Source organism: Vicia villosa, unplaced genomic scaffold, assembly GCF_029867415.1.
Source record: "Vicia villosa cultivar HV-30 ecotype Madison, WI unplaced genomic scaffold, Vvil1.0 ctg.001196F_1_1, whole genome shotgun sequence".
NCBI classification, from domain to species: Eukaryota; Viridiplantae; Streptophyta; class Magnoliopsida; order Fabales; family Fabaceae; genus Vicia; species Vicia villosa.
In genome coordinates this window covers 95763-121070 of record NW_026705529.1, presented here as the reverse complement: position 1 = coordinate 121070, position 25308 = coordinate 95763, and the positions used below count along the sequence as shown (strand labels likewise).

Below are 25308 nucleotides of genomic sequence, written 5' to 3'. Positions count from 1 at the left end.
TTTAATATATGTTTACTGTTATGAATATTTATGTTAGTGGATGTCCATCCATCTCCTAGTTCTTCATCTTCCTATTCCATACTTAATATGTGTTTAATATGTATGATTTTTTATCTCCCTTGAGTCCTATAAATAGAGACCCATATTACAATGTAAAGCATACTTGAAATAAGATAAGATAATATTGCTCTCTTTCTTCTCTATCTCTCTTTGATCTCTCTATTGTTTTAGTTAGTTTTATAACACGTTATCAGCACGATACTCTACAACGCGAGTCATGATATAGCCAGGTTCTACGTTATTTTCTAATCTTAATATATTTGAACCAATATAATATAATTCATGATTTTGTTACTATTTTTTTCTTCATATAAATATGTTTATTTTTTATATATTTTATAGAGAAATTTATTTACCTTGTACAATAATATTAGATTTCTTTGATAATTCTTGTTAAATTCCAGAAGAATTTAACATTAAAGCATTTCTATATGTTTGTCCGAAATTGAATTTTAACACATAAAAGTGTTAATTTAATATTCAAGCATCCCTGAAGGATTGCACAAAGAATAATTTTTCTTGACTGTTGTTTATGAAAATAATTTGTGATATGTGATATTTGTAGAACTAAAGATTATTATTATTAAACTATCTCCAAATTATTATTCAAAGATTGAGTTTAATCGAGTATTGTGTTTATCAATAATTGATGAATTTCAGAAGAATTCAAAGTTCGATAATCTTTAAAAGGTCGCATCTATAATATTATTGAATCCCAGAAGGATTTCATAATTTTTTTTTTGTATCGATCTAAAAATTCATAACTTGTAATATGCTCATTAAAATATTGTCATTCTAGAAAAATGACACAAATAATTTTAACGCATCCCAGAAGGATGGTTATATATATTTTTTAGATTATTGTATATAACAAATTATTTTTATAGTTCCTGAAGAACTTATCAAACATCCCTGAAGGATAGAAAAATAAATTATTTTTATAGTTTTTGAAGAACTTATCCATCCCTGAAGGATAGTAAATCAAATTAATTATATGACGATATAATTTTAGTGATATAATATTGTTTGATTAAATATGTTTAATTTTATAAGGGGTAATTGTTTGATAATTATATGATAATATGTTCATATGAATGTGTTTGATTAAAGTGTTTAATAATGAGATACTATTATTATATTGGTTTTGAATTATACTGGAGGTATTGAATATCTTTGTATTACACAAATGAATTTGGACATAAAATGTATAATAGAAAAGCTACCGTCTTTTTTTCCTTGGGCTTGTACTACATTTATATTAGTACAATTTAAGCACATGTCATTGTAAACCATTAGTTTACAAATTACACTTAAATGTGTCGTTGGTAAAACCGGTTGGGTCATCTCGGATATAATATGATGCGAATAATTTGTATTGAAGAACCAGAAGTTTCTTCAATCCATTAAATTTTTGTGTGTTTCTAAAGGAAAATAAAAATTTGAGAAATTGCGTTTTTATGACATTAACTGTTGCATCGACTAAAATATCATGCATATGTCTCTATTCACAACCAGAAGTTTGTGAAATTATTTTCTCACCTAATTAGACTAAGATCTTGTTTTCTGGACTTTTTTTATAGAAATTCTTGTATAAGTATCACATATATATTATTAAAATTGATATTGAATATCATGTAATATATGTTCATAAAAAGAAAATGGACCCGAAGATCCATTCTTTAGACGTCTAAAGTTAATTATATGGTTGATACTTATGAGATCATCAATTCTAAATTATATATTTGAAACACTCAAAGTATGATATTAAGATATTTATTCGCATTCAGCCAACAGTATACTATATCTTAGTCCTCCCTAATATATTCTAATATTTCTCATCTTAATGAACATTTGGATGTGTTGTGTATATTCCAATTGCTCCAATATAATACATTAAGATGAGTCATGAAAGAATATTGGAAAAATATAATTAATATGAATCTCAATTTTGAGGATATAATTTGAGCAAATAATCAAATACTTGATTGCAGCCCAGTAGGCTGATTATCACTTGATAAATTATTTTTCCCAATATTAAGGGGAGGGGAATGAACAGCTGAAATCATGAACAAGAAGTTCAAATGAACAAGTTAAAATAAATTGTTGTATTGATCCTCGTACAAATCAATATGAACCAAAAGTTCAAAATATTATTCATTTGTAAAGTTTATGAAATAAATTATCAGCTGGTAATACTCCACTCAAAGTGGATTCTCCTATTGGATAATATAATATTGCAAATGAGTTGTAGCTGCGCCTGAAGTGTGGTATGAAAGTCGGTTCCAATGTTAAAAGTCCTCTACTAAGAAAAGAAACTAAAGATGACCCAAGTGAGGATATGAAAATGCTAAGAGCACTTTGATCTAATTTAATTTTCAGTTCCAGAAGAACAAATCAAGTACTTGAAATATGAAATAAAGAGATCTCGATAAATTATGTCATGGATGAAATGCAATGGAACCGAAATTGAGATAACCAAATAAAGTCAATATTGACAATGTCTTTGTATACAATATAGCGCTAAAAGTGATCAATGATAATGAGGATCACGAGTCAAAGTCTATTAAAGATTGTAGACTAAGTGAGAATTGGCCAAATGAATATATTCAATTACAGAAGAATTAAACTCACTTTACAAGTGACTCATTTTTGGACCTGTAGTCCGAACACCTCAAGGTGTGAAACCAATTGGATATAAATGATTTTTATGAAAAAGAAACATAAGAATGATATAAAGTTTGATTTATTGCTCAATGATTTTCACAAATACCTAAGATTGATTTTGATAAAACATATCCACCTGTAGTGGATTCAATCGATTTTTTTATATTTAATTAGCCTTGTAGCACATGAAGGGCTTAATTTGAACATGGTGAATGTTATGACATCTTATTTATATGGTTCACTTAATAGTGACATTTACGTGAAACTCCCTGAAGGGTTCACTATACCAAAGGCACGTAATTTTGGATCTCGAGAAAACCACTCCATCAAATTGAACAAGTTTCTCTATAGATTGAAACAATCTAGACGCATGTGGTATGATCAATTTGTCCTTTTATTTTCATAAAATGATGTGGAAAAGTATTTGCAATAATAGTTGTCTATATGGATGACATAAGTATTATTGGAACTCCTGAAGAGCTTCCAAAAGCTATAAATTGCTTAAATAAAGAGTTTGAGATGAAGGACCTAGAAAAGACAAAATATGTCTAGGTTTGCAAATTGAGCATGTGGACAAAAGAATATTTGTACATCAAGAAGGCTATATAGAAAAGTGTTGAAATGATTCTATATGAACAAATGTCACATGTTGCCTACTCCAATATGGTTGTTAGATCATTAGATATGGAGAAAGATCTTTTTAGGCCTCGAGAAAAGGATAAAAATTGCTTGGTCCTGAAGTACCATATCTTAGTGAAATTGGAGTACTAATGCACCTTGCTAAATACACATCATGATATATCATTTGCGGTCAATCTATAAGTAAGATAGAATTATTCATCTACACGAAGAAATTGGAAAGTGGTCAACCATATACTTCATTATCTTAGAGATGTAGGTTACTTGTCAGATTCTCACAATGGTAGATCAGAAAGAGGTTATTTATTTACATGTGATGGTACAACCATTTCATGGAGATCTACGAAACAAATCATGGCAACAACTTCATAAAATCCTGCATAACTATTACCATTACATGAAGTCACTTCGAAGAAGACATTTTAAGCAACGACTACAAAGAATATCGTCTCACATGTAAATGTCTGCATGAGGGGGAGAAATACATATGTTTTGCACTCTTTTTTCCTTCACCATGGTTTTGTCCCATTGGGTTTTCCTGGTATGGTTTTTAACGAGGCAATTCACATTCAAAGGATATTGTACTCTTTTTCCTTCACTAGAATTTTTCCCACTGGGTTTTTTCTAGTAAGGTTTTAACGAGGCATATCCTCAATGGACATCCAAGGGGGAGTGTTATGAATATTTATGTTAGTGGATGTCCATCCATCTCCTAGTTCTTCATCTTCCTATTCCATACTTAATATGTGTTTAATATGTATGATTTTTTATCTCCCTTGAGTCCTATAAATAGAGACCCATATTACAATGTAAAGCATACTTGAAATAAGATAAGATAATATTGCTCTCTTTCTTCTCTATCTCTCTTTGATCTCTCTATTGTTTTAGTTAGTTTTATAACATTTACTAAATTTATTTATTTTGTAAGAAAGTCGCTTTAATTCAAAAAAAAAATAGTTAGCTGAAATATTGCTCTTCACTTAACAATACATTATGGGGAAAGTCAAAGTATAAAAAAATATTATATAAATATTTAAATTCAATTATATATATATGAACTCGATTCATGTGACTGTCTAAAAACTAGCATTGCCACTAGGCTAATCAGATATTTTAATAAAGTATTGAAAAGTATATTATATATATATTTAGGGGTGCTCAAAACCAAACCAACCCAATAGAAAACCGCAAACCAAACCAAACCAAATCGAAACCGCAAAAAACCGCATTTGGTTCGGATTAGTTTGGGTCTTTTTTAACAAAATCGCACGGTTCGGTTCGGTTTGTGGTTTGTATTTCATAAACCCAACCAAACGGAATCTAACCGCATTATGTTTAGGGGCGGATCTATAGCCCAGCCAGCCCGGGCACGCGCCCGGGCTCAACCCCTCCTTTCGTTGTATACTCTCCCACCTAATAGTCGATTTTTAGACAATACCAGGGGCAAAATTAATAATTTTTAGACAAAATATAGGGCAAAATTAGTAAAAATATGGGGCAAAATTTTTAGACAAAATCAATGGCATATTTTTTAGACAAAATCAAGGGCAAAATTAGTAGAAACAGAGTATAAAATTAGTAAAAATAAAGTGTAAATTTTTTGCCCAGGCTCCCTAAAATTTCTAGCTCCGCCACTGATTATGTTACAACCTAAAATTTACTTAACTCACATTCAACCCAAAATTAAACCTATTATACATTAGCCTTATGAATACGAACAATTTTCTCATCCTTACACATATAATTTTAGTCCCGATCTTCTCAATTCTCTAATAACATTATTTCACCTTCTTTTCCACATACATCTTCCCTCTTCTTCTATAATCTTTACTCTCCTATATTCTTTCTTTTTCACCTTCTCATTTTTATGTAAATGTTCTGTATTTCAGTTTCATTTTTATCGCACATCTTCTTCTCTAATCTCTCAACACTTTTTCTTTTTCTTTTTCACCTTCCCTAATCTTTCGTCTCTTCTATTTTTTTGTTTCATTATAGTAATTTTATATTGTTTTATGCTATTATTTTATGTTTAATATTCCACTTTTGTCTAATTTAATTTTTACATATTACATGGAAAATTATTGTCAAAATATGACGAGTTTTGTTGTTATTTGTTAGTGTATGAATGTCTAAATATAAAATTATGTTGTCATATATATGTGTATGTATGGCTCAATAAAATATTTGTAAAAAACCGAACCAAACCAAACCGCATTAGTTTGGTTTGGTTTGGTTCGGATTTTTTTTAAAAGTCAACCGAACCAAACCAAACCGCACTATTTTTTCTCTTGCGATTCGGATGATTTTTTTCGTCAAAACCGCACAAACCGCACAGCGAGCACCCCTATATACACCACTGATCACTGTCTAAAATATTTCTCAACACTTTCACAAAGTTATTAACCTAGCGTTGTGCATTTATATCCTCAGAATACACGTGCCGCTTCTTTTCTCCAAAAATGAAAACCCTCCTTTTTCTCAAACTTCAATCCCAAATAGCGTTTCTTCTTCCTCTCTCAAGCCCTAGAACATCAAAAGTAATAGAAGTCAAGGTGTTATGTTGTGAAGAGCGTCACAAACTCTGCTTGAATTAACTAACTCCTCACAGAAACGAAAATGCAATTCTTGTCACTCAGACTGGGCAAGAGGCTCTCCGATGCTTCGAAGCCTCACTGGAGAATCTCACCAAACCTTCTCGCTCATGCATCAACCACCTCTTCCTCCCCTTCCCCACCGTCACCTCCGATCTCCGCCGCCTCCACTCTCAACAACCTCCTCTCCGCTCCCTGGTCCGCATCTCAAACCCGCCGATTGACTTTCTCCGGATCTCATGTAAGTCTAAATCATTTCTCTGATGCCGATTGGATGATTGCTTGCTACGATGCTAAGATCTTTGTAATTTTGTTACCGTTACGCTGTGATTTGATGCTTCGATCATAATTTGAGACTGTTTCTACGCTGTGATTTGATGCTTCGATCATAATTTGAGACTGTTTCTACTCGTGTTGCAGGTTAGAGTTGGAAATCTCTTTGAGAATCGAGGTAGCTCTTGCCGTTTTTTTTAATATTCTGTTTTGATGCAACTACTCAATTTGCTATATTTCTTAGTTGCTAACGGTTTTAATTTCGATTTCTGTTACGGTGGATGTTGATTGAATGTATATGGTTGCTTTCAGGACGCGCTTATGAGGTGATTATTAAGTATTTGATAAATTGAATGTGAAATAATGTTTCGATTGAAGCTTGTTGTTGTCTTAATCTAATTTTGTGTTTGATTATCTGAACTGTATTAGGTTCTTAAGCTATATAACTCTCATGAAGGAGCAGGAAAAGCTGCTATCAAGGTGTACTCAGTTTTCTTTATTAACCCTCCATTCTTATATACATGCAGAATGCTAGTGCATAATAGATGTCTTGTTGAATGTTATTACTGTTGCATCTTATATTTTGCTATCTATTTATTATAGTGATAGGACTTTGTGTTTGATTAGTACTTCAAGTGGAATGTTCTGTTGTAGGTGCATGTGTATAGTATTAAATTGTCTTTAACAAGGATAGGAGAATTAGTAGGGTGAATATTTAGTGTTTATTTGGACCAACTGTGTCAAAACTCAAACATGATTTTGAATTAAATTGAGTTCGTATAACTAATTTGGTTGATATTGAGTTTGAAGGGAAATGAATTCATGTTTGGATGTTTTTACTTTGAATTTTGAAAACAAGTTTGATGTAAAACAGTGTAAACTTTTAAATCCAGCACGCTATTAGTCATAGTCAAACCAAGGTTTGAAGGAAAAATGAATTTTACTCAACACCGATCAAACACTTATAGTCTTGCTATAATCACATTTGATGGAAACCAAATCAGTTCTCATGGTTTCAGCCACACACCAAGTAGTAACACATTATGTCTGTCTTTCAAAGGAACTGTTATTTCTGCAGGCTTTCATTTCATGTGGCGTTAAGTTTTAACTTTTAAGTAAAGGAGAATCTTTTTAGCCATTATGTTTAGGTATAATCATATTGGGAGTTTGTGGGGCCCTCTTTAATATACATCATCATGACACTTAAATCCAACTCCTTGTCTCTGCTATTCACAATATGGTGTCCCTTGATATTTTGCTTCATCTGCCTCTCTTGGTTATGTGGGGGAATTTTTTCATAAGCAATTGTAGAACTTTTTTTTTTCTCTTCCTATTTATGAGAAACACATTGAAGCAAATGAATTGAATCACATGAGTACTTAACACTAATAACAATTTCCTTGGATAAGACTACTAACAAGTTAACCCAAAGGTTTTCTTATTGATCTATTTGTACATTTACTGGCGCATCAATTTTATTGGGATGTATCTATCAAGCCGTTCACCCTGCTTGGGTTGCATTGAGATAACACAAACAATAGAAAATAATTTCTCATTGAAGCAGATTCATTGAGCACCTCAAAGAGTTATATTGTATGCTATGGTTAAGTAATTATCCATTTTAATGACCTACACTGTGTTTAGGAGCTGAATATTATGCATTCTATACCTGGTCTGGTACTGGTAATGATAAATGCTCAAGTTTTGTTTATTTATGTGAAACAACGAGTTGCAGGTTCCACCTCATAGCGTAGCTGGTTATGCCACAGTTGCTGCTACTACAGAAGATGACATCAAAAGGTTAGTTGGTGTAATATGACAAGTATCTGATTGTAAGACTGGTTGTTGTTTTTTTCTGCATCACTATCGCACTGATGGGTTTGATTATTGTATTGATTCTGTTAGCATTCTTTAGGAGCCATGTTAGTTATAATTCTGAAAGTTTGATTGTACATGATTTCTGTCATTTATATTATAGATATAGATGTATTATTAGAAAGGAACGGGGAAAGACAAGAGAGGACAAGGTATCCTCCAATATAAAAGTGATAATGAATATGATGAACAAGTACAAATTTGTTGTAAACCTCAACACAAAACAACCCAAGGAGAAACTGCAAAATTGAACCACCACTATTGCCCTAAAATTCTCCTAGGGAACTCCCTCTACAAAATATCTGCATTGAAAGTGATAGCCTAATACTAAAATAAGCACCACATAATATTCCCTTTCCTTAATTCCTGCCATTATTTACTGTTGTTAATCCTTGAAGTTCCTTTACCACCTGAAATAGACCACCTTCACCTCCTTACCTACCAGATTAACCAACTGTATCCCCATTTATTTAAGAAGTAATTGTGGATCAACAACTACCTTGCATTGCCTAAAGGCGTAATAGAAATAACTTCTTCATCCAGTTTGATTCCTTTCACTTTATCCAAAATGTATAAACTATTCCACATGTAAGCATGGCTGAACTCCCTTTCCAGTCCAGCATTAATAGAATGACCTATTTGAAGACTAAATTTTCCTTATGGGTATTTTCCGCCTAAAGAGTAATGTTAGCCTCAACACTTGTTGAGAAGAAGCTTTTTTATACCTACTAGTACTAAGTTTCCATCATAGTCATGAAACTCTTCATGAATTATTTTTTTTGCTGATTATAAGTTCAAGATTATTTTCATCACTTCGATGATTCCGTTGATCGCCCATTACCTTTAACTCAGCCAAACACAGACCTCCACCATCTTCATAAAATGAATAAATGGCATCTTCATCACATAATAAATAGATAAATCCATTTATCCCGATGATGCAAAGGTAAAATCTTCCCTAATCAGTCCTTTACGAGTCTGTGATTGAGTTTAAGCTTGAATTACCTGGCACTATAAGCAATATTATTTAATTGCACTCCCATGGCTATAGAGAAAACTCTAGATGTGGCCGCAAGAAGAAACTGCTTTTGAATGGTCACTTTAAGAATTGTCATAAGTTTCAGCATTGTCCTTCTAATTGAAGTTGTTGGAACCAGTGTTATGTTATCAAATATCCGCCATTCCAACGCTATACATAGCGGTTTTTATGCTCGTCGCAATGGTAAATATTGCCCGATATTTCAGGTTTTTCTGCCACAATCCGCTTTTACAGCGCCGCAAATCGGCCGGTATGGCGGGATTTTGGCTCTCCGCCATTGACAACACTGGTTGGAACACTGCCATAACGCAATTGTGCATATACTGATACACGCCCATCTTAAAGTTCTCTTGCCAACTGAATCTATGAAGCTGAAATTTTAATCATTGTACTTGTGCTGGCTAGTTATTGTAATAGCTTTTCTCATAAGTGACAGGGGAGGCATGGGTTGGCTTTTATGGATTAAATTATGCTATGGATCAATTCAGTTTAAAACTTACAGCATGTAGTTTTGCTTTCAGCATAGGATATACAGCTTATTGAATTGCTTATTCCTTACATATATATATTTTTTAAAATTTATTATGGGGGTTGACGAGGATTGATGACCATTGCGGCATGGCCACTCTTTCAGTGGGTTTTTGTGGTCATGTTGATGGATGGAGCATATTCCTTGATTTATGTACTACCTTTGGTTAATATTATGTAGCTAGGTGTTGCAATAGAATTTGTGTTACCTTCAACCAGAATTTTAGCATATAGGCTGTTGTGATACATACATCCAATGTTAGTCAATTTTGTGTTTTTGGATCAGATTTTTTTTCCTACTAGTTTTTCGATAATAAGCCTGTTTCAGTCCTTCTGTCGCTGGTTTTTATTTATCCATTGGCAATTAGTTTTCATGTATGGAGGTATACATATTTACAGATGCTTTTACTTTCTGTGCTTATCTTAATATTTGGTTTTGTTTATGCAATGCCAAAAGGGGTATATCAGGTTGTTCTTATTTCATGAATTTGTTTGACAAAAAGAAAAACAATGACACTTGTGAATTCCATGAGTTTCCGTGTTTGATCAAATCTGGCATTTAGTAGATGTGGTTTGGATGTTTGGTAAGTTCGCACTTATTCTTAACCATTGGTTGTCATTTATAGGAAGGAGCGAAACAGTGGATTGAGGAATCAAGGCATAAAGACAAAGAGAGAGCAGCTCCTAAAAGTTACTGCAGTTGTTCCCCTTCTTTTAGTATACCCAAACGCCTATTCACTGCTCGCGGCAAATTTCTTCGTACTCTGGCACATAAATGCAGGGATCGAAGAGATTTTGGCAGATTATGTTCACCATGAAATGACCAGGGAATTTATCTTCATTTCTCTCAGGTTGTTCTTGATAATAGCTATTAAGGATGTTTTCTTAAACTTCGTATTTGTGTGATTGGATAGAGCTTGGATGCCGCGACATTGCCTTACAATAACAGCTCCCTGAGGAGCAAACTTGAGAAACCTGTTGAATAGTTTTTTTCGCTTCTTCAACTTAGAGGCGAGGTAACATGATAACTTCATGATTTATCAAAGTTAATGGATGAATTATATTTTGCTTGACAATATTCTGTTGTTAATTATCAATTCATAATGGTTGTGGTAAATAATGAAGAGTGAAAAGTTATGCAATGGTAAATGTTTGGAAGCAAATATGATGAAAAAAGTAGATGGCCTATTTATTTTGTACTAATTATAAACTTTTTTTGGGGATAGGTTTTTTCTCTCTGAACAACAATTATATTTATCCAAAAGCAATTCTCTTACAAACAACAATTCACAACTTATGAGGTCAGGTAAGAATCATTTTGTGTTGTAAACACGGGTTAGAAGACTTTCAACTTCAACTTGCAACCAAACACCTACTTTGATTTTGTATTTAATGCGAGGCTATCATGAAATTCTTTATGGGTGAAAGGAAAGTGTCATGTAAACTTCTTAATATTATTTTTCATCCGTGATTTTGAGTCTATGAAGTTTTTTTTTTCTTTTCTAATGTTTATATATTTCGGTGATGTGAGTGAAACTTTATAACTTCAATAGTCACGTAGTCTTACTATTCTGATAACAATTATGAGCTTATTTATCATTACCGGACTTGATGTTTATTATATGGTCAAATTAAGTGAACCAGTTGCTGGATTAATTTAGTAATTAGTCATAAAAGACGGACTCAATATAAAGATTACCTTTATAATATATATATTTTAGGATCTACATCCGTATAAATATATGATATAAATTATGAGGCCAATCGAAGATATCTAAGATGAATCGCATTATTATTTTGAACTAGTGAGAAACCCGTGCGGAACCCGTGCGTCCGCACGGGTTCTGGTGTGGGTTGGACCGAGTTTATCAGATACATATAGTATTAAGTTAAAAAATAAAATAATTTTTTTTTGTATGAAATTGATATATAGAAGTTATATTGTTTAAACAAAACTATTAAATTGACCAAAAAAAATCAAAAATAATATTTATTTATAGAATATGGTTTAATATTAATAAAAAAAATAATATATTAAATATTGTTTAGATTTTACTTGCTAAACATGAATAAGAATAAGAGGCAATTGAATGATATCAATGAAACCTCTTATACAATCTACTTCTTAAATTAGTCAATATATTTTGAATAGAAAATTAAACTATATGAATTTGAACTAAGACACTTAATATATCATATACTGGTCAAATATTTATATTTATATTGATGTCATCACGTTTAAAACTACACTGACATAAATACACTTAAAAGCCATTGAAACTTGCCGCATAAATACACATAAAAGCCATTTACCATTTGTTTTTCTAATTGAATTACAAGCAGTATGAGAGGTTAGTGTTAAAAGTTCATTTTCTTAATACGTTGGACCTTTGTGGGTGTATTAAATATTAGCTTACCGCTTTTCAAACTCTAGGTACAGTTAATACTCATCATGGAGCTAAATTATGTTAAATATGCTTTTGACCGAGTTACTAATAAGTAGAAGTTATTCAGTTCTAAGAGTCAAGAGTTGCTTGATGAGATTAGACAGGAAATTGAGGGCGCTTTAGAATCAATGCAGTCAGTCAGTAACACTAATCAAGTGCTTGATTATAAAACTGTCCTGAATGAGCTGAAGGCCAGTATAGTTAAAATTGCTCCACTTGACCAAATGGAAAGTACACAAAAGGAGCTAAATGTAGCATTCAACAAATATAAGAAGCAGGTTGAGAAATGTTTCAATCCTGATATATCCAAAGCTTACAGAAACATCGACATGGATACGCACACTTTAAATCAAATAATTGCCAACCATTTTTATCGTCAGGGTCTTTTTTATGTTGGGGACCATTTTCTAAGTGCAGTTGAAGAACCTGAATCTGCTGCAATTATGAAATCTCCATTCCTGGAAATGTATCAAATACTCCAAGCATTGAAACTTGCTCAACTGGGATCTGACAAACTTGCTCAAAGTGGATCTGACATTGCATTGAAACTTCACTTGATGCAATTTGTAAAAATTCTTCAAAATGGTGGAAGTAGAGATGAAGCCCTTCACTAAGCAAGTGCTCATATTTCTCCTTTTGCTAGCAGCCATATTGCTGATGTCTAGAAGCTTATGACTTGTCTTTTGTGGTCTGGAAAGCTTGATAAGTCGTCATACCATGCATTACTTTCACCATCTAACTGGGATAAGCTGGCTGAGGAACTTAAAAGGCACTTTTGCAATCTTTTGGGACAGTCATACAACAGTCCATTGAGCGTGACTGTAGCACCAGGGTTCTGAGTTTTTCCAACTCTCCTTAAATTTATGAATGTCAAGGTAGGAAGGAAGCAGGAATGGCAGTCTACGAACCAATTACCCTGCATTATTCGTACAATTCAAACAGGGCAAAAACTCATGACACACTGCATACAAATTCCCAGTACAAACAAGGCATACAAATTCAGTTCAAAGTAAGGGCAAATAATTGTGTAATTCAAAGAAAATCCAAACGATACAAATCACACACATCCAGCCATAGATCAAGCCAATCAAGTTCATGGCGGCCCGACAACTTTAAAATGGCCCTGCATCAGTCCACAAAATCTTTCCAACTAATGACTCTACACAAAATAGCTTCAAACCGAGGAGGATTCAACAAAAGCCGAAGAACAAATCTGTTCGGGAAAATAAAGGCTAACAGTTTTATGATGCAACTAACTTACCTGATCCAAACTAATATAACCTTTTTTTCACTAACAGTTTTACTCAATTAGCCTGACAGTTAATGCTACTACTAACTTCTAACAACTTCAATAACAACCTCTAACAGAATTTACAACTCACCCATAACTAACTTCTAAAACCTACAACTGACTCAAATCTCCTCCATCCAATTTCCTAATTGTCTTCACAATCCAATGGTTCAAACTCTCCTATTCCTAAACTGAATTCCCCTTCAACCTCTATATAACAACATCATTCGTCACCTTTCAAAACACACATTTTTCAATTCTATCTTCCTCGACACACACGACAAACATAGATCTGCGACCTATAATTAAAACAATATACAACAATGATTAAATTTGCTTACATACTATGAAGCTGTCAAGAATTTCATTATTAATGACAACAACTTTCAATTATGAGAATAACCAAACAGACCTGCTGTTGCAGCCCCCCAATTCAAAAGTGTCAAGAATCTGTCCATAATGAGATTGGCCTGCTGAGATGTAAGTTTCAAAGGATCTATCCTTGACGGCAAAAACTCCCGAGCTCTTATAACCGTATTTGTAGTGTCGGATGACAAAGATAGGTCCAGCAAATTAAGCAATTCATCAACTAAAATGACACCAGTCTGCAGAAAAACAAAGGACAAGACCAACTGTTAAGGAATACATACATGTAGTGGCACCAAAAGTGCTGCAACCAAATATTCATAGACTAAGAAAATTGTGACTTTTTTACCAAGCAAACTTAGCTGATCAAGCATCATTTCTGCATCCCTAAGAGAGCCACAAGATTATAACCATATTTGTAGTGGCACAAAAAGTGCTGCAACCAAATGGGCAACCAGAAGTGCTGCAAAACAAAAATAATTTAATTAATTTAACGAACGATATCAGCGGTATCAACGGTCTCAACATAGTGATTCACGTCTCATGTTGAATCGCTGAAATGTAATAAAAGGTCGTATATTTGGTAACGACATCTTGTTGTCGTGGTGGTTCTGTAACATGGTGATAACCTGCAAAAATAATATTGCAGTCAATTTCGTATGTCAAATCAGTATGTGAAATCCTCAACATGGAAATATCAAATAAGAAAATGTTAACATGAACTAATTATTGAATTGATTCTACAACATTCGAATCTTTTCCATTAGCAGGTATGAAACACCATTCGAACAACCAGACAACTGCGAAATAATTATACGAATTTGACCCCGAAACCGAATAATATATCCTCACGCCCATGTCTGATTGTACAACAAATAATTTTCATGATTTAATTGAGCTCACTTTGGTGGGAGAACTCTACTGCATACACAACTCCAGTCTACATAAACAGAAAATGTTTACCAACAATGAACAGTCACAAAAATACCATTTGCTGCAGATTGGATGATTCAAAAGCGGGTGGCAGCGTAATTTTGAAGTACCAAGACTTTGACATATTAGAACTCACATCAACATTTCGGCGATCTGGATTGCGTTTAGTGCAGCTACCTTGCGAATCTGATCCCCACAAAAAAAAAAGTCCAACCTGTGTGTATAATCAACCATATTTTAAAATGATTACGATGAAGAGCAAAACTAATTGAAACTAATACTAATCTATCCAACTGATGCACCACCGTAAAACTGATTCCCTTAACCTAAAAACAGAGAAAACAATATTCGGGCGAGAATAAGTGAGGTATAGTAGCTTACCAATGATCATAAGACTTAATGTGCATTTGTCCTAATAGAAGCTTGCTGAAAACAGTCATGCTAGGGTGGTTATGGAGGGGAATCACTCCTCGCTCAAACCCCGAAGCAACTGCAACAAAAGAAAATTCTATTAGGAAAATCAGCACAATAAAAAGCAATAAAATTCAAAATGCTTATTAACATTAACATGGATCGTCGTAAAAATAATTTACCATCTACTAAAAACCAATCAATTTCGTACAAAAGAATTTACCGTCAGAGGCTGAATGTAAACATAGTAAATTTATAACTCGACTCAAACATTACAACGGGTACCCATGCCAAACTGAGTTCAAAACTTGCAAAACAAACTTGATAGCCCATCATTTCAGGGGCAGTCATTCAACTCAGTTCATGTTCATCCATGTCCATAGGCAAACACCTTTTAGCTACGATGCCGACTAATTCACAGTAGTACTATCATAATATTTTCTTCAATCTGTTTAAAAACAATTCATAATGTCAAAAACAATTAAACACCATAGACCTTAATATTCAATTATGAAGCATTATGAAAATGAATGAAACACTTACTTGATTTCATAGGAAGTGTGCTTGAAGTCCTAAAGAAGGTGCTGCTACTCTAAAGGAAAGCCCCTGTGACTATGTGTTTGGCCGGAAATAATGTCAATAATCCCCTGGTAGTGTCGTTCATCTCTGTAGCCAAAAATGAGAATTTCATTAAGATGCAAAAATTAATAGTCAAGAATGTAAAAATGCCAATAACACTTTGCTGAAACAAAAAAACTAAAAAAGTGTTTGTTTTAGAACTTTCATCGAGCACTTTGCAGGCAACCTGTTTAAACCCGAAGACTCAACAATATTAAAACAAACCATTCCCAAAGATGAACACAAACAGAATCGATACCTTGTTAGCTTCAAAACTCAGTGGTAAAACTCGATCCAGTCTATAACTTGAAAGATAAACCACAAAATCATCAAATAAACCACTAAAACCCTAACTACAAATTCAAAACCATAAGTTTATAAGAACCCTAACTACAAAATCAAAACCCTAAGTTTATAAGAAAACCAAATAGAACTCATACCTTGTTAGCTTCATAACTCAGCGGTAAAACTCGATTCACTCGATATCCTGAAAAACAAACCACAAAATCATCAAATAAACCACTAAAACCCTAACTACGAACTCAAAACCCTAACTTTCTAACTATTCCGCACAGTTTGAAACCCTAAAATCTCAATCCAACTGATTCGCACACCGTAAACGGATTCAGACACCATTATTGTTTCAGATAACAAAAGAGAAAGAAGGTAGAAGAAGAGCAAAAGGAAAAGGGAGATGGAAGCAAGAGAGAAGTAGAAAGAGAAAAAAGAGAGAGAATGAGAAACTGAGAAATAGGATGAGAGAGAGAAAAGAAGGATGTTGTAGAGATTTTGGAAACTTTGGTAGGCAAAGTTAGTATAGTGGGACCCAATAGTGTGATAAAAAGCAAAATGAAGGCTTTTAATTGGACCAAATGAAAAATGTGTCATAAAAAGTAATATTTGGACACAAAATAACCCTGAAATTAATAGGTGTCATTTTTCTAACAAAGGGCATAATTGGATTTTCCAGGTACACTTGTTTTCTTATTTTATAGATTCGTATAGAATTTATTATTATAAACAAAGAATAAGGATTTTTTTGGAGTAAAAAACAAAATTGAAGATATATGTTTCCAAACAAGACCAAACCTATAATAAAATAATAGAGCTCAGAAAACTAAATGGATCACATATCATACGGTGGAGCGTCATAAAAAAGGTGACAGCAGTGAATGAATGATTCGTACAATATTTCTGTAACCCAAGATGTCCGTTTACATATACAAACAGAGAAGGGGAGGACCCACTAAAAAGAATCACCGTCATTTGGCTCTGTTCTGTCTTAAAAAAGTAAAATGAAATTGATTCTCAATGTACCATCCAAATCTAGCTATGAAGCTAATTTCCAATTTTCAAACCTTTTCACTGTGTTTGTCACTTTGTGTAGTTGTACTGAACACTGTTCAGGTGTTGACGATGAAGATTGGTAGTCTTTAATTGGAATACGCGGGCCTTGTGTCCTCCTTTGCTTTAGAGTTTCAAACATGGTTTGTCAAAATTAAAAGTTATTGAATACATTTTTGAGAATTTCTTTATTGACCCCTACCTTTTTGGTCACCCGCGGCGAATTTCCCATAATGTCTTTATATTTCGGAAATGCACTTCCGAAGTTGGAAAAAAGAGTGATTTCGGAAGTACATTTTCGAAATCACCTTTTTTTAAGTAAAAAAAAATTTCGGAAATACATTTCCGAAATCACCACTTCGAAGATGTATTTTCGTAAAAATGGGTGTTTTGCTGTTTAAACAAAACAGCCCCCCATTTTCATTTTTACCCTAAAATTCAAAATCTTCACAAAATCCTTCCATTTCTCCATCCTACTACACGAATTTGCTTTTCAAAGTTGTTCTACAACCTTCAAAGGCCACTCAAACTTCAAGTTTCAAAGCTTTCAATTTTTAAGTTTTAAATCATTCAACTATAGGATTGAAATGCATTTTAGGGTTGTTAGAAATTAGTAAAATGTTATAGGGTTTAGTTATTATACTTCAATGTATGTGTTTAGTTAGTAAAAATTTGATTTTGAAGCATTTAGGGAGGAAATGGGTTGCTGCAAAAATGGTGTTCGCAGGGGGTTTCAGAAGTGCATTTTCGAAAACACCTCCCTGACCAGTTTCGGAAATGTACTTTCGAAATATACCCAGAGTTGTTTTTATTTTTTATTTTCTTGAGTGTTTCGCATTCTAATGGCTTTCAATTTTTTCAGAAAAATGGCAGGCAACCCATCACGTATCAGACAGGGGAGAGAGACACAGACAGCGTCATTTAGACGCGAGCGGGCAGCGCAGCTGGCATCGACGCATGGACGGGGTAGAGTGCGAGTACCCGTGTAGATGGACGAGGCTTGTTCCTCATCTGGATCGAGGAGTCGGCTGGCTCGGGTGTCTTCTTCCTTTCAGAGGAGGTACGGGAGGAGGAGGAGGAGGTGAGATACCAGGAGGCGAGTGTCATACCCCAAAATTTGCCCTCCTCTGTTCATCTTTAATGGCTCAAGGTTCAAGGATTCTTCTCGAGCAACAGTCTCCTAATCGAGGGTCTCAAAGCTAGGGCTTTGCACTTCATCAAAAGAACTTGAGTCTCTAAGGTCTCAAATGGATCTTAAGGTGTCCCATATGTCTCAAGGTATCTCCATGTCAATTATCAAGCTTCAATTCCAAGGACTTCTCACTCAATGGCTCAGATGATCAATAATCGACTATGCAGACCAAAAAAAGTCAACAGAAAAACACCTTTTGGGTCAAAGCTCATAACTTGAGCATGGAAGCTACAATTGAGGTGAAACCAAAAGGAGGTTTTAAAGGACTCATCAAGCTTTCTAAAAAGTCCTAGAATGCATTTATATGATTAAAATGAAGGGAGATACAATGCGCACAAGTTGGTCGATTTTCAAGAAATACATAAAACCCTAACTAATTGATTTTTGGCTTTTCTTGACCAATGGGCCTAAGATGTAGATTTCAAACATGGTTATGGGCTTTATAATAACTTCTAAAACAATTATTTTATTTTTTATAATATGTATTTTATTTACTTGAATTTTAATTCATTTAAATATTAATAAATTATATAAAATATGAATAAATTGTTTTAAATCCAAGATTTGGTTCTACAATTAAATTTAATCATCCAATATATCAATTATATGAGTCAAAAATATGCAAAGGAAATTGGACTCAAAATAGAAAGATCTTATGCAAATTTTAATCAAAGATCTAACCTTCCAATCACATGACTTATTTCTAGAAATATTTAACCTAGGAGACTCATATATATACAAAAAGGAGGCTGCAAGAGTGGGGGACGAATAGGGATGTCAACGGGGCAGATATTGTTCGGAGGATGCTTCTCCACTCCCCGCCCCGCCCCTAAATTTAGTCCCCATCCCCATCCCCAATCCCCGCCACGGGGGAATATTTCCCTCCATCCCCATCCCCACAGATCCCCACGGATATCCACGGAGATCGAATTTTAAGAAAATTTCTACACTTTTTGATCAAAACTATGACACTAGTATTTTGTTTTTTTTTCCGTATTTTTTAAAACGCATATATTTGCGTCTTTATTTTATAAAAAAAATCAAAATACATCTTGCATCAATAATAAATAAAAAAAGCAAAAGAACTTGATGTTGCTAATATTTTTTATGTAAAAAAAAAATAAATAGTAACATAACTTCTTGCTACCGTGCTTCCACTAATTTACTACTACAATACCGATGTCGTCCAGCGCAAGTGGTTGATTATGTGTGACAAATCTATAACTTCTAATGACTCTTCATTTTCTAATACATTGTAAAATTATATAATTATATAATATATAAAATATATAAATTAACATATATCTTCGGAGTCGGGGAATCCACGGGGACGGAGGATACTTTCCCAATCCCCGCCCCAAAGTGTTATCGGGGGAACTTTTCCCTCCATCCCCATCCCCACGGGGAAAAAAATCCCCAACTTCGGATATCCGCACAGATATTCCCCACAGGGATCCCCATTAACAAATGCAATTGACATCCCTAGGGACGAAAGAGGAGCAGGCCACTAGGGTTTTAATAAGAGCAAAAAATTCAAGAAAGAGGGAGAAGTCGAAGGGAGTTTCTGAGCAAGTTTCAGCGGCGTTGGATCATTCCATTGGCTTCCTAAAGGTGTCAGAAGATTCACCAGGCCATGCTCGAAGCCAGCCACGCCCCACGACGTCGTCATTCGTTCACAAGATTTGTTTGTTTTTTTGAAATCATTTTCAATAATTACGGTGCTTTTGATGAATTCTAAAGGTGCATTCAAGTTCATATGATTGTTTATAATACATGTGAACCATTAATCTCGAGTTTTGACGTTAGGATTGGAAAACATCATTGTTAGGGCAAGGACAAAACTTGCTTCGGTCTCCACAGTCCAGGCCGTTATAAATCAAAATAGCCACACCAATAGCTTCGTAACACCTTCATAGCTACATCTGGGTGGCCTTTCCGTTTTGTTTCCTTCGTTTGCGCAGGTTTTGGAGAACGCAGAATTTGCTACAAAAAAGCATCGAAATTCTGTAGCTAATCAGAGGCGAAATCGCAGCTATTTTTAGTTGCAGGTTGAAGGTTGAAGACGACGCTGCATGGCGGATGATGGTTGGCTGGTCAGCGAGTCAAACTCCCTCTCTCCACGCGCACGAAATGTGATTGGCCAGTCCAAAGCGCTATGGGGACCCACGCATGCTACTCTTTGACTTTCCCATTTAAATTGCATATTTATTTAATGGTTTATATTGTATATACAACATAATTGACTGGCCCAGGTGGTAAGCAAGGGCGTGTATAACTTGAAGGGTGTGGGTTCTACCCTCAGCCAAGACATTATTTTGCTGATTTTTCTTTGCAGATTCACCATCCAGAATTTAATGCACACAGCCAACGCAAGACTATCATGCGTCCTCACATCTCCACCATGAGATCTCCAATAATCCACATCTAACGCATGCAAGGCTGGAGGTTTATCATGCACCTTCAAGGCTAATAAACACAGGATTCAAACCAGGTTTTTTCATATATTTCTTTTTTTCTATTTTTATTGTTTAGGTTAAATATAAATTATGTTTAATTTATTTATTTATTTTGGATTAGAAATTAAATTAGGATTAGGGCCATAATTAAGAATTAGGACTTTTCCCGAGTCTTTCGATTACTCGATTTAACATATTTAATTATATAAATCACAAAAACCCTAGATAGGTTACCCACGCGTTAGGGTTTGCCCCAATCCCATTTGGGCAAAAATTTCAATTGATTCTTGATTAATTTTAAATTTTCTCCTCGAACCGACTATACCTATTAGTCGCAGTAGGCGAGAAATAATTTTGATCAATTCAATTCATTTGTTAATATAAATTTAATTGATTCTTGAATAATTCTCTCCTCGGCCCGACTAAAGCTATTAGTCGCATTAGACGAGAGATAAAAGAATAAAATATAAAATACATAAAATTCAAAACACGCTTAATTTGCTGCCCGCGATGATCGAATCTATCGATCTGAGTAACCAGCAATGCCCCTTAATCCGTTAGCTATACTGATCAAATCTATTGATCACCGCATCTAACGGTGCCATATCAAATCAGGGTTGTACGCCCAAAACACCTAAAACACACTAAACCACGATACTACGGATTTTCATCCTTTTCAATCATGCAATTCAAAATGCCTTTCAAATCAAAACTATGATAGGCCATTCAAAAAGCCTTCAAACACCTCCATAATCAATTCTAAGGCGTACAACCCTGTGCCCGAACTATGCTGACTCTGATTCTCCATAAGGAGATACGTAGGCACTTGGATAACCAAGGCGAGTCCCCCTCCCTAAAATCTCAATTTTTCCCCTATTCACTTTTTTAGCTATTAAACCTCAATATTTTAGCCATAAAACTGTTACCCTAGATTCAAAGCCAATAGGAAAGGGTTGAGGGTGCCTAACACCTTCCCTCGACCTGATTATAATAACTTACCCCGAATCTCTTAACTGCGTAGGGTTTCCTATTCGCCCTTCAGAATAGGTGGCGACTCTAAACCTTCAATTTTAGGGCAGGTTGCTACAGCGAGCGAGGAGATACCTGATGTTGACCCTCCGCACGGGGAGGAGGAGGGCTACCCGGGGGGTCCTAGGGACACTTCCGTGCTGATTTCCTACCACGAGCAAGTCGCTCGACGTGTCTGGAAGGGAGAGGTATTTTTTATAACCGTTTTTTATTTAGCTTTTTATTTCACATTTTCGTCACAGTCTAATTAACAATCTTTTTTAATTTTGTTTTTGTTATAACAGGAAAGGCCGACGCTAAAAATGGTGAACCACGCGCGGAAGATTTTTGTTCTCTTTAAACCAGAGGCGCAGTGGTTTAATGATGTGGTGCGGGCTTCCGGTCTAGGTGGGTTGTGCATGACCAGGTATACCACCATTAGCCACGGCATGCAGGGGGATTTCGTGGAGCGGTGGCATCGGGAGACGTCTTCTTTCCACTTACTTGTTGGGGAGTTGACGATCACCTTGCACGATGTGCATTGTCTTCTCCACTTTCCGATTAGGGGGATGCTGCTGAACCATTCCCGGATCTAGAGGGTCGAGGCGATCAAGTGGATGGGGATCTATCTGGGTATGGACCCCTACATGGCCAAATTTGAGTGCAGGACGACAAATGGGGCCCATATCCGGTTCTCCAGCTTGAAAGAGTTGTATGAGAACCACCTGGTGGCGGCGGCCGAGGAGGCGGGTAACGACCTATTTACGGAGTATCACCGTGCTTGCGCTCTCCGATGCTAGTTCATGTTCCTGGTAGGCACTTCACTCTTTATGGACAAGAGTGCAACCTACGTCGACATGACCTACCTACGCTACTTCATGGACCTCAATACCATTCACCAGTGGAACTGGGGGTCAGCTATTCTGGTATACCTATACCAGAAGCTGAATGAAGCCTCCAACTGGAGGACCAAGCAGTTGACCGGATCTGCCACACTCCTGATGGTACGTTTCATTTTAATTGTTTCACATTTATTTATGGTTCGTATTTATTTTTAATACATTATCGTGTTTGTGTTTCAGGGATGGATCATCTCCTACTTCCCCCGCATCCACGGCTTCGCCATTGAACATGCGTACGATGACACCATGCCCAGGGCCGCCCGATACGTTCTCCAAAGGGGGAACAATGCAGTGGGACCATATCGCGGGTACCTCGACCGCACAACTCACGATGACATTCGTTGGAGGCCATTCAGTGACTACACTGATGTTGTCCCCTTTGACCGCATCGTGTTATACTCTGAATGGTTGATATGCGGGGCCAACACCATGGTGAGGTATCTCCCTGAGCAGTGCATGAGGCAGTTTGGACGTGTGCAGCTGATACCGAGGTCACCCTTTGAGGTTGCTCCCGACACAGTTACCCGAGTGGAGCTCACTGCCATATTTGAGGACTGGGTGCATCATTTGGTCCCGGAGGAGTACCGGCGTATGACGGCCACCCAGGAGTGGCACTGCGTAGAGGGGTGCGTGACATGGTTCTATCGGGTATCACATCCTCTGATAACACCCGACGCTCTCGGTGCTCCTAGGCCAGCATACGAGGAAATCCTGAAGAACCAGCAGGCCGAGGATGACCATGCCATTGATCTCTTGTCGATATTCCAGCGGATAGAGATGCTTGGGCGGGACGCGTTGGAGCGAGGTTGTTAGAACAAGATTTGTTCTGATCAATATTCTTAGTTTTGATGATAACAATGTATATGAATTTTGTATGAGATAATGTGGTACTCTAATACTATGCAATTTCCATTTCAGGAATTATATAAAGAGTATGCACAAAATCAGCGCAAGAAGCACTGACTCAGAAGGTTCAGCATGCAACATCAGAACATGGTCTGGCAAGACATCAGAAGATGGTCAAGCAGAATCAGAACATGGTCTATGGAAGCATCAGAAGGACTTGAGATCAAAAGCAGAAGCACTGAAGTTCTCATGGTATCACGCTCAGAAGCACTTCAAGGTCAGAAGACAAGAAGATGCTCTGCACCAAGCTGTTTGACTCTGATGATATTCAAACGTTGTTCACACAAACATCAGATCAGAAGCAAGTACTAGCTGGCAGGCTACGCTGACTGACAAAAGGAACGTTAAAAGCTATTAAAGGCAACGTCAGTAGACACAGTGAAAGCAAGGCTCGAGGTAGTTGACAAAAGAGTGAAACATTAAATGTAATGCTGTACGGAATACGTAAAGCATTAAATGCTCCCAACGGTCATCTTCTCAAACGCCTATAAATAGAAGTTCTGATGAGAAGCTACACACAACACTTGCGCAAATATACATAAACGCTGTCAAATTCAAAAAGCTCTCAAACTTCATCTTCAACCTCACTACATTGCTGTTGTAATATATTTAGTGAGATTAAGCTTAAACTTAAGAGATAATCACAGTTGTGATAATAGCTTTATAAGAAGCATTGTAACTCTTAGAATTTGTTTACATTAAGTTGTAAGAACTAGAGTGATCAGGTTGTTGATCAGTATACTCTAGAAAGTCTCAGAGGGTATCTAAGCAGATTGTTCCTAGAGTGATCAGGTTGTGATCAGTATACTCTAGAAGACTTAGAAGTTGTCTAAGTGGAAAACCATTGTAATCTCGTGTAATTAGTGGATTAAATCCTCAGGTGAGGTAAATCACTCCAAGGGGGTGGACTGGAGTAGTTTAGTTAACAACGAACCAGGATAAAAATCATTGTGCAAACTGTTTTTATCTTACAAGTTTTAAAGCTACACTTATTCAAACCCCCCCTTTCTAAGTGTTTTTCTATCCTTCAATTGGCATCAGAGCGCCGGTTCTAAGGTGCAAGCACTTAACCGTGTTTAGAAAAGATTCAGGAAGAGAAAAACACTTAAGTCAAGATGGCTGGTGAAGATCCATCAAACACATCTACATCTGGCTCTGCTGAGCAATACAATGGAAATGGTAACAATGGTTATACTAGACCACCAGTATTTGATGGTGAAAACTTTGAATACTGGAAAGATAAACTTGAAAGTTACTTCCTTGGTCTAGATGGTGACTTATGGGATCTGCTGATGGATGGTTACAAACATCCAGTGAAAGCTACCGGCGTAAGGCTTACAAGACAAGAAATGAATGATGATCAAAAGAAGCTATTCAAAAATCATCATAAATGTAGGACTGTTTTGCTGAATGCTATCTCTCATGCTGAGTATGAGAAGATATCTAACAGGGAAACTGCCTATGATATATATGAGTCATTGAAAATGACCCATGAAGGAAATGCTCAAGTCAAGGAGACCAAAGCTCTTGCTCTAATCCAGAAATATGAAGTCTTCAAGATGGAGGACGATGAAAATATTGAGAAGATGTTTTCAAGATTTCAAACGCTAAGTGCTGGATTAAGAGTTCTGGACAAAGGCTACACCAAGGCTGATCATGTAAAGAAGATCATCAGAAGCTTTCCCAGAAGATGGGGTCCAATGGTGACTGCATTCAAGATAGCAAAGAATCTGAATGAAGTCTCTTTGGAAGAGCTAATCAGTGC

At 35.5% G+C, this 25308-nt stretch overlaps 2 protein-coding genes across 3 annotated transcripts; both read left to right on the top strand.

The window, feature by feature from the left end:
• The first annotated feature begins 5764 nt into the window (after positions 1–5764).
• LOC131633972 (uncharacterized) lies at positions 5765–11149 on the top strand. 2 transcript variants are annotated; one of them, XR_009293449.1, is made up of 7 exons: positions 5765–6195; positions 6375–6405; positions 6540–6553; positions 6657–6707; positions 7963–8027; positions 10296–10685; positions 10896–11149. XR_009293449.1 is itself a non-coding variant. In XM_058904647.1 (6 exons), exons 1-6 carry the CDS (start codon positions 5980–5982, stop codon positions 10573–10575), a joined length of 657 nt encoding a protein of 218 aa, XP_058760630.1. In that variant the 5' UTR covers positions 5765–5979; the 3' UTR covers positions 10576–10766. The 2 variants fall into 2 exon arrangements, 1 of the variants encoding a protein (XP_058760630.1); XM_058904647.1 differs by lacking the exon at positions 10896–11149 and having other exon boundaries at positions 10296–10766.
• Positions 11150–12147: 998 nt separating this feature from the next.
• On the top strand, positions 12148–12791 carry LOC131633971 (protein RMD5 homolog). The gene has a single exon (XM_058904646.1). It carries the CDS (start codon positions 12245–12247, stop codon positions 12728–12730), a length of 486 nt encoding a protein of 161 aa, XP_058760629.1. The 5' UTR covers positions 12148–12244; the 3' UTR covers positions 12731–12791.
• Positions 12792–25308: the final 12517 nt, after the last annotated feature.

Bases quoted from the DNA above. Each gene is read 5' to 3' on its own strand.
- LOC131633972 (XM_058904647.1), top strand. From the start codon at position 5,980: ATGCAATTCTTGTCACTCAGACTGGGCAAGAGGCTCTCCGATGCTTCG. The intron at 6,196-6,374 runs GTAAGTCTAAAT...CTCGTGTTGCAG, and splicing joins TGACTTTCTCCGGATCTCAT to GTTAGAGTTGGAAATCTCTT. The intron at 8,028-10,295 runs GTTAGTTGGTGT...TGTCATTTATAG, and splicing joins ACAGAAGATGACATCAAAAG to GAAGGAGCGAAACAGTGGAT.
- LOC131633971 (XM_058904646.1), top strand. From the start codon at position 12,245: ATGCAGTCAGTCAGTAACACTAATCAAGTGCTTGATTATAAAACTGTC.